The 11,294-nt window shown below is 64.5% G+C and overlaps 1 protein-coding gene across 2 annotated transcripts; it reads left to right on the plus strand.

Annotated features, from left to right (window-relative positions):
* Positions 1-639: 639 nt before the first annotated feature.
* PBXIP1 (PBX homeobox interacting protein 1) lies at positions 640-10,212 on the plus strand. Of its 2 annotated transcripts, XM_048225405.2 has the most exons (11): positions 640-739; positions 2,785-2,871; positions 4,428-4,554; positions 4,765-4,829; positions 4,901-5,066; positions 6,365-6,598; positions 6,710-6,733; positions 7,020-7,099; positions 7,201-7,314; positions 7,832-9,048; positions 9,432-10,212. In XM_048225405.2, the coding sequence occupies exons 2-11, from the start codon at positions 2,821-2,823 to the stop codon at positions 9,475-9,477; spliced, it is 2,124 nt and encodes a 707-aa protein (XP_048081362.1). In that variant the 5' UTR covers positions 640-739; positions 2,785-2,820; the 3' UTR covers positions 9,478-10,212. The 2 variants fall into 2 exon arrangements, with proteins under 2 accessions (XP_048081362.1, XP_048081363.1); XM_048225406.2 differs by lacking the exon at positions 6,710-6,733.
* Positions 10,213-11,294: the final 1,082 nt, after the last annotated feature.

Consider the following 11,294-nt stretch of genomic DNA (forward strand, 5'->3'; position numbering starts at 1 on the left):
CCAGGGAGGCCCGGGTGCGCCAAATCCCCGCCCCCCTCCTCCCGTCCCTGCTGTGAGAACGCGTTTCCTTTCTGGGCACATTCCTGGGCCAGGCCTGCAGCCAGGGCCTCGGGGACAAACGCTGTTAGTGCTTCTGGGTTTAGCGCCCCTTCCCCACATCCCCATTGTGGGCGTTAGCGGTCAAGTGTAGTGGGAAGGGGCTGCCCTTGGTCTAGCAGATTTCATTTGGGGACGCTTCCCAGACCCCCACAGCCTCCCCTTTTAGAAGCGTAGCAGTGGCATCCTTTGCACCGGAGCTGGGTGAGAACGGCAGGAGAGCTATTTCCAACCAGCGGCTGACCGTGTCCCCTCCCCCATCCTGCAGCTGTGTCTGCCTGTCCTACGGTCGACCTTGCCCCTTGGCCCTGCTGTCTCGGGAGGTGCGCCCCTCTCCCTTTCAGTTGGGTCTTCCCTCTAGAAACTGTCTAGACGCCGGGGGAGGAGGGGAGGTCGCCCCAAATGCAGTTTGCTGCGAGCCCAGTCCGCCCCGGGGACGTGGGCCGGGGTTCGGGCCGGTGCAGGTCCTCCTCGCCAGCCCTGCTTCTCAACGCCAGCTCTTATTGGCCGAAAGTTTCCGCCCCCTCAGGGAAGTTGACCTTCCATTGGCCAGTCCCAGTCACGTGAGCTTCCCTCCCTCCCTGCGGGACCGTAAACCCGCGGCGGCAGCAACAGGTCGGCCGAAGACCGAAGACGCGCTCAGGTGAGGCCCTTCGGGGCGGGGGCCCCCCGGACCCCCCGCGGGACCGGGGCGCGCAGCCGGGCGTGCGCTCCGCCGGGGACCCGGGCGCTGCGCGTCGCTGCTGGGCCGGGGCGGGGGGGGGCGCCCTGGGCGGCCGTCCTCGAGACGGGAACCGGCGCGGGTGCCGCGGGCGGGGGCTCCTCTGCTCTGGAGGTTTGGGGAGCCACTCGGAGGGGCTGAGTTTCGCCAGTCAGAGGGGGAGAGCTCCCCCTTTAGCTGTCTTTTAGAAATAGCAGAAGTGCCAACAAGCCCGAAAGTGTGTTTTTGTTGGATCCTGCCTGGGTGGGGAGGGGGTGGAGGCGGAGAGGTCGGCGAGAAAGAGATCTGGAAACAGCGCGGGGAGGGGTGGAGGTTAGACCGAGGAAGGAACTTCCTAATAAGGCAAAGAGATGCTGGCGGGGGAGAACGGGGCTAGCTTGTGGAGTCTCGGGTGAACTCAGCCGCGAGAGAGAGGTAGCCGAGTTCGGGACCCTGAGGGCAGGGGTTCCAGACTGTCTCCTTTTGGGTCTTGTTGACCCAGATACCGTAGCTGGTTTCCATGGAGACGGTGGGTCTGACATCACCCGGGTTGCCATGGTGCCTGGTTCTGGAGGACCGGAGCAGGCGGTACACAGCCAGGGATAAACAGGGACTGCAGCCCAGGCTGCTGCCACTTCCTTCCTGCCACCACCTGTTAGCAGTCACACGCAGCGGCTGGGGACGGGGAGACAATGACAGCCCAGTGTGTGTGTGTGGGGGGCGGCCGCTAGCCCAGTGTGTATGGGGCGGGGGCGGCCGCTCAGGGGATGCTGGCAGAAGCTGGCCAGGGCGTCCTGTGGGTGCTGCTAGTGCCAGGGAGGCATGGGTGTTGGGGAAGACACCGTGAGCTGTCCTTCCCAGCCGTGGATCTCGAAGGGCCACAGGTCATTAGGGCCCCGTGCAGGAGGACTTGCACCAGCTCAAACAGAAGGGGGCCGCGTGGGGGTGTCATACTGCCATACTTCTTCCCAAGCCTCCCTTCCCTTCCTGGGGTGTGCTTACCGAGCCCTTTCCACTTGCCGCCCTTTTGGCCCCTCAGGAAACAGTCACTTATCATCCGAAGGACCACAGTCCAAGACTTGAGGGGATGGCTCATCTCCCCCTTGCCTAACCCTAACCCTAACCCCGATCCTGCCGAGTCAGAGTGGATCAGTGAGGGGCAGGCCCACAGCCGTGCTGTCTGCTGCTTTGCAAACTGTGACGTCTTTATAACAGAGTTGTCATGAAAGCCTTTCCCCATGGCCTTCACGTTCCCCGAGATGAAACTCTGCGGACTGCAGAGAAGGGAAACAGGGTTTAGAGTGGAGCGTCCACATGACAAGGAGTTTTACTAAGGGCACGTTCGGATGGAGCTAAGCTCTGCCTGTTCTCCTCAGGCCTGGCTGCACACGGGGACTGTCTGGGAGGGTTTAAAAAAGACCCAGGCCTGAGCCTGACCCTGAGACCAGTTGAATCAGACTCCAAGGGAATTCTCGTGTGCGGCCAGTGCTGGGGATCCCTGAACCAGACCGTGTAAAGGGCTGGTGCTGGCTGGGAGGGTGGGCAGGAGTCCTGTCTTCTGGTCCCTGGCTGGGGAGGTGGTGATGGTGGGAGAGCCTGGGGTGGTTACTTTCCTCGCTCCTCTCCTCAGCTGCTCATCCTCGGCAAAGTCGAGTTAGCCAACCTGTATGGCCTTCATCTTCCCTGACTCTAATCTGAGGGCCTGGCCTGGTTGGCCCCCAGAGCCTTTCCAGCCCCGTGCTTTGACCTTTTGGGGTCAGCCCAGTCTCCCAAGGCCCCTTTGGTCCCTGGGAGGGGTACACTGCCCTGTGGCTGTTGGCAGGTTTTGCTTTTGCAAGGCTGCTACTGCCCAGAACAGTTGAGGTGGTAGGGCTAGAGGGTTGGTTTTGGAAGCTGCCACCTGGCCCTGGGGACCCAGCCAAGGCTGCTCTCTGCATCCTGCCTTTGCTGAAGGGAACTGGGGTTCTGAAGAGCGCTTTTCTCCGCAGGCGGCAGCGACGGCAGCTTCAGGGTCCTCAGCAGCTATGGCTTCCTGCCCAGACTCTGACAACAGCTGGGTGCTTGCCGGCTCGGAGGTAGGGACAGCAGGCCTGGGAACCCCCGGAAGAGAGGTCCCTGCAGGCCTGGGCTGCTCCTGGGTCTGTGCCCTTCCTTGGTGCCTACGGTCACCTGCATCACCTCCTGCCGGCTGCTAGGGGAGCTCCATGGGCAGGAGGAGGGAGATCAGGCCCCAGGAGTCAGGTGGCGGGACTTGGACTGGGTCTTGAAAGAAGGGTACCATGGGGTCACCTGCAAGAAGTAGGGGACTGGCGTGAGCAGGGGGTCTGGGGCAACAACAGGAAAGCCATTCTGAGGGAGACTGAGGCAGTCCACGGGATGAGGTAGCGAAGTGGGCTAGACTGTGTTGGAATGAAGCCGGGACGGAGCCTGGGAACCCCCAAAGACCCAGGCAGGCGGGCGTCTTCCTGAGGGGGACTCACAGAAGGGCTTTGGGTGGAAGCGACTCAGGACAGTCGTTGCCCTGGCACAGGGCCAGCCACCCTGTGGGTGGGGTGAACAGGGGAGCATTTTGAAGGTCCTGGGGTGTAGCTGGTGGTTGGCAGGGCAGGAAGCCAGTGAACTCCGGTGTCCCCAAAGCCACTGAGAAGGGAGGAGGGGGTCATCAAGGGCCCTGAGCCCTTGCAACTTGGTGTGTTAGCACTGCTGGGAGGGGAGGAGGGGAGGGGTGGGAGTGAGGAAGCTGGCCTCGGGGAGGTGCTGGGGGGGGCACAGGGCCTGGGGCACAAGGGCAGAGGAGAGGGACAGACACTCTCTTCCAGAGCCCTGGCCTCCTGTGGGGGCCTTTGCTGACTGCTGGACATTTTACCTCTCTGTCCTCCCCTGTAAAAAGGGGGTCGTGATCCCTGGCTTATAGGGGTGGCCACGAGAGAAATTGGAAATTGCAAAGAACATACTCAGGTGGAGAATGATTCTTGGAGGGGTGGCAGGAGCCCTGGACGGGGGAGCAGGTGGCCGGCCTGCCGAGGAGGGATGCGCAGGGAGGGAGAGCCTGGGCGGGGCTGGGGTGAGTTGTGTTCGGCCAGCGGCTGCCAGGAGAGGGGCATGTGGGGCAGGGGGAGAGGCTGGGAAAAGCCTGGGAGATGCAGGTGAGGAGGGCGGCCCGTGGTGTGGACAGCCACAGGGAAGCAGAGGGGGACGTGCCGTTGACCCTTAGGCACCCGGGGGCTTCGTCCTCTTGCTGTCCAGGCAGTCGCCAGGTTTCATTGGTGGGGGTGGGGAGACCCAGGCTTCAGCCGGCTTCTGTTGGGGGGGTGAGGATGGGGGCACCAGGTTTGTGTGTCATATAGTGTCTCGGTCCAGTGGCACTTTTTCACTGAACAGAAACAGCCCCGGAAGGTTCTGCACAGCAGCAAGTGAGATTAGGGAACGGCCCAACCCCACGTCCAGCCGACGCCCGCCACCCACCTTGCCTCAGCTCACCACTGCGTGTAGTAGATTTTTGTGAGATGTGGGTGGGGGTCGCCGAGCCGTGCGGCGGGGCCCGGGGACCCCAGCAGAGCCCCCCATGCCCCTGGACTCGTCCTGCTGTGCTCCCTCTGCAGCAGCCTTCTGCCTGCACCCCTTCCCCCAGAGCCTGCCCGTGGAGACCCTGGGCCCGGAATCCACGGTGGACGCAGAACTGGAGAGTGCTCCCCAGGCCCTCGGGAGCCCCTCCAAGACAGCTGTGGGAGAGTTAGCTGGGGCTGAGGACGGAGGAGGTAACAGGGCTCCCGGGGGGTGGGGGCCCATTTTCTCCGGGAAAGGGGGTTTGGTCCGTCGTATTTCCTGGGTTGGTCGTGGTCTAAACCCTTCCTGCCGCGTCCTGTCCTGGTGTTTTCCTGCCGGTCCGGCCTGGTAGGGCCTGCAGGAGCCAGAGGGCTGTGTGGAAAGGTCAGTGGTGTTTTTCCTGGGTCTTCCTTCCTCCACAGAGACCGTCTTCCAGGGCGAAAGCGCCCAGTCTGGTCCCATTCTGCCAGAGAAGACTGAGGCTGAGGTGAGGACCCTCAGTGGCTGGGGGAGGGCAGCAGGGAGGGGCCTGGAGTGCTCATGGCCGTGTCTGCTCAGGATGACCTGGAAGGCAATGGCTGTGCTGGGGGGCCCCTTGGCCCGGGAGACACACTGGTCCAGGGAGACTCGGACGAGGCCTCCGTGGCGGCAGGCCTGGGGCCGGACACAGAGGACCCGGAGGATCAGAGCCCCCCAGGTAGCCTGCCTTCATCGCCCAGCGCAGGTGAGATGCGCCCCTCTTTATTCTCCTTCTGGAAGGAACGGGGGCCGAGTGCTCGCTGCCGAGCATGGCTCTGGTCCAGGCCCTAGGCCTTAGCGGCTTCATGGTCCCCTCACGCTGCGTCAGTGAGTCCTCACCACTAGTCCTGAGATCCCTGAGGCTCAGAGAGGTTACGAGATGTGACCAAGGCCACGTCGCTGGTAAGCGGCAGGGCCTGGGTCTGCTGGACTCTCTCCCCTCTGCTGCGGGGCTGCCTCTCCTCGTGCGTCTAGATTCAGCTGTCGTCCCGAGTCCCCGTCATGTGTCCGCTGGCCCAGGAGACATGTGTCCGCTGGCCCAGGAGACGAGGGAGGGGGGTGCTGCACGGCCTCTGTGAGAGGCAGTATTGTCTGAGCCAAAATGCAAGTCAGACCAAGAGAGCAGGAGGAAGAGCCAGAATTACGGCGCCCCTCGGAGGGGGAGGGCGGTTCAGAGCGGGGGTGGGGGGGGCAGGTTGAGGGAAGGGTGAGGGGGCGGGTGCGCTTGGGGAACGGTTCACACTGGAGGGGATGTGGAGCGCAGCCTTGAGAGACAGCAGGCTCTGGGTCAGTGGGGTCGGAGGAAGAGAATGTTCCGGGCCAAGGCTGTAGCATCTGCAAAGTGATAGGGCCACCTGTCCTGCGCTAAGGAGCAGCATATGAACCCGTGTGTGTTGAGGGGTGACAGGTGGAGGGAGAGGCTGGGGCCACGTAGGGGACAAGTGCAGATTTGAGGCACGTGGTGTCAAGTTGTCTGGGTGTGAGGTGAACAGGGAGGGCTTAGGCAGCCAGATGGTAGCAGTGGTGCTTTCTCTGTGTGGGGGTGGGGCGGGGGCCGGACCCCAGAAGAGAACCAGCGTGGAGGACAGTGTGCTGAGAGTTTGGTCCCTGGTGACAACAGGCAGTCATCCAGGTCAGGAGCTACTGGCTGGGGGCTAGGAAGTCGGCGGTGGGGGTGACAGCATGCAGTGAGATGGCCAGTCCCCCAAGCACTCCCACCTTTAGGCCAGGAAGAGCCAGGAGGGCCCGAGAGGCAGTGGCCAGGCGGACGGGAGCTGCCGAGGGAGCTTGAGGTGAGGCACGTGGGGGAGGAAGGGGGCTGATTGAGGGTAGGGCTGCTCCTTGAGTTTGCAGATCCAAAGGCTGGTGCCCCCCACTCACCTGGGCGGGGCAGTCACAGCTGCTCAGGTGGACGTGCCAGGGTCCCCACGCGTCCCCGCCTGCGGTCTCTGCCTGCGTCGTTCTCCGGTTCCCTCACTGCCTTGTCCGCGTCCCTTGCTCCAGCGTGGTCCAGGGAGGAGACCCGCTGCTCCAGCAGCGAGGACGACACTGACATGGACGTGGAGGGTCTGCGGAGACGGCGGGGGCGGGAGCCTAGCGCCCCTCAGCCTGTGGGGCCCCTGGGCCTGGAGGACCAGGCCAGAGGCGAGGGTGCAGGCTGGGAGCTGGGCATCTCCCTCAACTTGTGCCTCCTTGGGGCCCTGGTTCTGCTGGGCCTGGGGATCTTCCTCTGCTCTGGTGAGTGGCACCTCCCCTGCTGGGGCCCTGCCTGCTACACCGCAGCCCCCCCCCCCGCCCCCCGCCCCCGTCCTCTGTGGGCCTCACCACACTGCACTGTCTCCATCTCAGGTGGTCTGTCGGAGTGGGACAGTGGTGAGTGGGGACGGGGCCTGGCTTGTCCCTGCTGGGCCCTGAGGGAGGCTGCTGGGCGCAGTTCTCTGGGGTGGACGTCGGGGTGCTGGGGCTGGCCATCCGTGACTCAGTGATTGACCTTTTGGCTGTTCGTGCGGACACTGGGCCCCTTCCCTGCTGGCCGTCTTGGCTGTGGGGTCCAGGTCCGGGGCAGGAGGGCGACTGCGTGAATGTGTGGAGGGGAGGGAGTGGGCAGGGGAGGGGTCTGGTGTGCGCTGGGGCAGTGCAGGACTTGGCCCTCCTGTAGGGCCCGTGGAGGAAGTGGAACCGGTCTTCCCGGACACGGGGTTGGATACGGAGGTGCTGGACGCTGCGGGGGATGGGCAGGTATGCTCCCGTGTGCCCAGAGCGGGGCGGGGCCTGCTGGGGAGATCCAGGGCCGCCAGGGCCGTGGGGCAGGAGGGCATCGCTGGCTCCTTTGCCCTCAGGATGGGGCCCCGGGACCCTCTGACAGCGTCCCCAGCCTGCAGAGCATGGCCCTGCTGCTGGACAGACTGGCCAAGGAGAACCAGGACATCCGGCTGCTGCAGGCCCAGCTGCAGGTGCGCACGTGCGGGAGGGCGCCCCCTCAGCCAGGTGCCGGCCTCGTGTCCTACCCCGGAGCTGTCTTTGCTCACCCCCACCTCAGCCCTCTCGGCCCCTGGAGAGCCTGTTCACACTCCTCCCGCCCAAGCCCAGGCCCAGGCCCAGGTCCCCGTGCCCGTTGCCCGAGGCTCGCCCACGCCGACTGGTGGCTCTGGTTTGCCTGGCGCAATGCGAGAACCTGCCTGGGCTCCAAGGGAGGGCAGCGCGTGATCACTTAACACTCTCTGTTCCGGGCGGGGGAGGCGGGAAGGGCAGGGAGGGCCACATTTGGCTCGTCTCAGGTGAATCGAAGTGTGTGCTTGTAGGACACGGGAGCCGAGGTCTGTGAGGGAATTTGGGGGTCCCAGGCTCTGGGGCAGGTTGTGGGGGGCAAGGAGGAGAAGAACCAAACTCTCTGAGTGGCCAGGCCCCGGGAGGGGGTAGGAGGCCCTGGGCCGGCCCTGACAGGACCTCCTGTGGCCCCTTCCACCCCAGGCCCAGAAGGAGGAGCTTCAGAGCCTGATGCAGCAGCCCCAAGAGCTGGCAGAGGAGAACGCCCGGCTGCGCGGGGCCCTGCGGCGGGGCGAGTCCTCCCAGCGCGCCCTGCAGTCAGAGCTACAGCAGCTGCGGGCCCGGCTGCAGGGGCTGGAGGCGGACTGCGTCCGGGGCCCTGACGGGGTGTGCTCCGGCTGGGGCACGGGCCCTCAGGGTGGCAGGGTTGCCGAGGAGCGAGGCCCCAGGGAGCAGGAGCCAGGGCCTGGCTTCCTGGAGCAGAAGGAACGGCTAGAGGCTGAGGCCCGGGCCTTGAGGCAAGAGCTGGAGAGGCAGCGACAGCTGCTGGGGTCTGTGCAGCAGGACCTGGAGCAGAGCTTGAGGGGCGCGGGCCGAGGGGACCCAGCGCGTGCTGGCCTGACCGAGCTGGGCCACAGACTGGCCCAGAAGCTACAGGGCCTGGAGAAATGGGGCCAGCACCCTGGGGTCCGTGCCAATGCCTCAGAGGCCCGCTTCCAGAGTTCCAGGGAAGGGAGTGGAAAGGAGAAGTGGCGGGATGGGCCGGGGGACCACAGCGCTGAGCCCTGGAAGCACAAGAAGGAGGGGTCTGGCAGGGAAAGAAAGAAGAGCTGGCAGGGTGAGGAGGACAGGGAGCTGGCCGGGAGGGGGAAGGAGGAGGGTAAGCCACGGGAGGGGGAGCGGGGCAGCAAGAAGGATGGCAAGCGACAGGGCCCCAAGGAGCCCCCTAGGAAGAGTGGGAGCCCGCGCTCCTCCGCGGACAGGCAGAAGCACCCTCAGTGGAAAGAGGGGGCTAAAGACGGGCATGAGCCCCTGCCACTGTGGGCAGGGCTGTCGAGGCACAAGTACCGGGCGCCCCAGGGCTGCTCAGGCGTGCACGAGTGTGCCCGGCAGGAGGGTCTGGCCTTTGGTGTGGAGCTGGTCCCGGTGCGGCATCAGGAGCTGGCCTCTCTGCTGACGACTTACTTGGCGCGGCTGCCCTGGGCCGGGCAGCTGACCAAGGAGCTGCCCCTCTCGCCTGCTTACTTCGGCGAGGACGGCATCTTCCGCCACGACCGCCTGCGCTTCCGGGACTTTGTGGATGCCTTGGAGGACAGCCTGGAGGAGGTGGCTGTGAGACAGACTGGTGATGATGACGAGGTGGATGATTTTGAGAGTTTCATCTTTAGCCACTTTTTTGGAGACAAAGCACTGAAGAAGAGGTGGGCGGCTGGGCCCGGGGGTGGAGGGGGGGTGACCGAAGGAGCAGGGGCCCTGAGGAGGGGTCTGTTTCAGCCAGTTTCAACACCCAGCTGGCTCCCCTTGGAGCAGCATCTGGAGACTTGCCTGTCTTCTGGGAGGTCGGGGAGCTGCCCGTGTTCACCCCATGTTAGTCTGGGCGGCCCCTCCTGGGCCAGGGGGGATTTTTCCTCCCAAGTTGTTCTGTCCCACTCAGACCTGCAGCGTCCGGGGGGTAAGAGGGTTCCTTCGCCTTCCTGCCACCCTGACTGGGGACTTCATCCTGGGGTAGTGGTCTGGTCCCTTCTCATTGCACAGCATCGTCCTCTGAAGACCTCTTCCTGCCCCCACCCTGTGTCCCCCACAGGTCAGGGAAGAAGGACAGACACTTGCGGAACCCGGGGAGGGGCTGAGGCCTGGTGTCCCCTGGCCCCGGGGACCATGGAGTCTTCGTCTCCTCTGGCCCAAGGGGAGCGGAATCACTGATGCCACGGCTGCTGGGAAAAGGCCTTAGCGATCTTCCTGCCTTCTGTCTCTGCAAATATGTGCAACTGCGGGCTGTGACTGGGGGGGGGGGGGCGGCGGAATTCTCATTCTGCAGCCACAGCTCTCATCTTCCCGTGTGTGCGTGCCCCCCACGGTGGGCCCTTGGCTCCACACACGGACCTGTGCGCTTGGGGTGGGACTGGGGTTGCTAGCTGGAGGCCCAGCACGGGGACTTTCCCTGGGGTTTTGTTAGATGTGGAAGCAGCCGTCCCCTGTGGAGGGGGGTGAAGCCCCCTTTTTACTCCTTGCTTCTCACGTGGCTGCACCTCCCGTGTGAACTGTAGTCTCAGACCCCAGTTCAATGCTGTTGGAGCTGTGGGGTGGGGTGGGGGCTCTGTCACCGGGGTGGTATTGGAGCACAGGGGCCCCCACACCCACCTTGTCCACCACGCCACCCTCCCAGCCACGATGGGCCCTTGGGACTGGCACTCCCCACTCTGCTTGCACCCACCTTGGGGCTGCTCTGGGAGATGGAGAAAGTGAGCATGGGCTTTGGGGTGTGGTCTGGGTACATTCTTCCCCGGGAGCCTTGGGTTTCTGATCCTCAAAATAGCGGATTGGATGGCTGGGGAGAGATTAAATAAAGCAATGTAAGCACAATGCCTGTTCAGTGTTTGGCACTCAAAAGCTGTCAGTCTAGGGTGTGGAGGAGGGAGGCGGCCCCCCCAGGCTTCTGGGTTGGGTGCGCCGGGAGCCACTAGGTGGCGCCGTGCCTCCACGTTTGCTGTAGACCTCGCCTCCCCCACCACTTAGTGCCCTAACTGCGGACCCTGCCCCGCCCGGCCTGCGCGCTCCCAGATCCCAGACCCCGTTGGGCTCCTCCTTAGGAAGTCGTTCCCGACGAGCCCCCTTGATTGCCCTGGACGTCCCCCGGGCGTGTGTCTGTCTCCCCGGGTGGCCTGCCGAGGCTGCCCGGGCTGGGAAACCGCCGGCACCGGAGCCACATGATGCGGTGTGACTTCGGGCAGGGGAGAGGGCCTGCGGGTTCCGGGGGGGGGGGGGCTGGGGTGGATGGCAGGTGCTTCGCGGGGTGGGGCCCGCTGGCTGCTAAAGGGCTATAAGTCAGTGGGCTCATGGGAGGGGGCTGGGGGCAGGGGCCTGAACCCGGAGCGCGCCAGTCCGCGGCTATGAGGTCTGGGGTAAGAGGGCGTGTTAACGTGGCGCCCAGCGGAGCTGCGTTCTCCTGCAGGAGGGACTCGTTAGACCTAAGGAAGGCTCCTCCCAGGCAGAGGGTCAGTGACTGGGGCTGGCGGTCGTCAGGAAACGAGTCTTGTGGAGCGTGGTTGGGAGGACCCTGGATAGGCTGGCCTGTGTCAGCCTGTTCCCATTCCTGGTCTAACCCAGGTGCTCAGAATTTACGCTGCTTCACAGCTTGACCGGTCAGCTTGGGCTTCCAGAGCTGGGATTCAGGCTAGAAGGGAGGCCAGGTTCCTCATCCTGGGGAGGGGGCACAGCCTGGCCTCCCTGGCTTCCCAGAGGGTCTGGGTGCTTTCGGCTCCTCTGCTTCTTTTCCAGGGCCCATTTCCTTCATTTGCATGACAAACTCAGGGAGGCTGGGAAGAGCCCCCAAGTCCCCCCTTCTTACCCGCTTGGAGAGTAGCAGTGCTGAGCTGGCTGTCTCAGAAACTGCTAAATCAGGGCGAACAAGAGAGAGGGGGAGCAGCCTGGCGGCCAGACGGTTTAG

The sequence above is a fragment of the Ursus arctos genome, unplaced genomic scaffold, assembly GCF_023065955.2.
Source record: "Ursus arctos isolate Adak ecotype North America unplaced genomic scaffold, UrsArc2.0 scaffold_2, whole genome shotgun sequence".
Classification (NCBI taxonomy): domain Eukaryota; kingdom Metazoa; phylum Chordata; class Mammalia; order Carnivora; family Ursidae; genus Ursus; species Ursus arctos.

Excerpts from the sequence above, each read along its gene's own strand:
- PBXIP1 (XM_048225405.2), top strand. The coding sequence starts at position 2,821 with ATGGCTTCCTGCCCAGACTCTGACAACAGCTGGGTGCTTGCCGGCTCG. Across the intron at positions 2,872-4,427 it reads GGGTGCTTGCCGGCTCGGAG|AGCCTGCCCGTGGAGACCCT; the intron begins GTAGGGACAGCA and ends CCCTTCCCCCAG. Across the intron at positions 6,734-7,019 it reads TCTGTCGGAGTGGGACAGTG|GGCCCGTGGAGGAAGTGGAA; the intron begins GTGAGTGGGGAC and ends GCCCTCCTGTAG.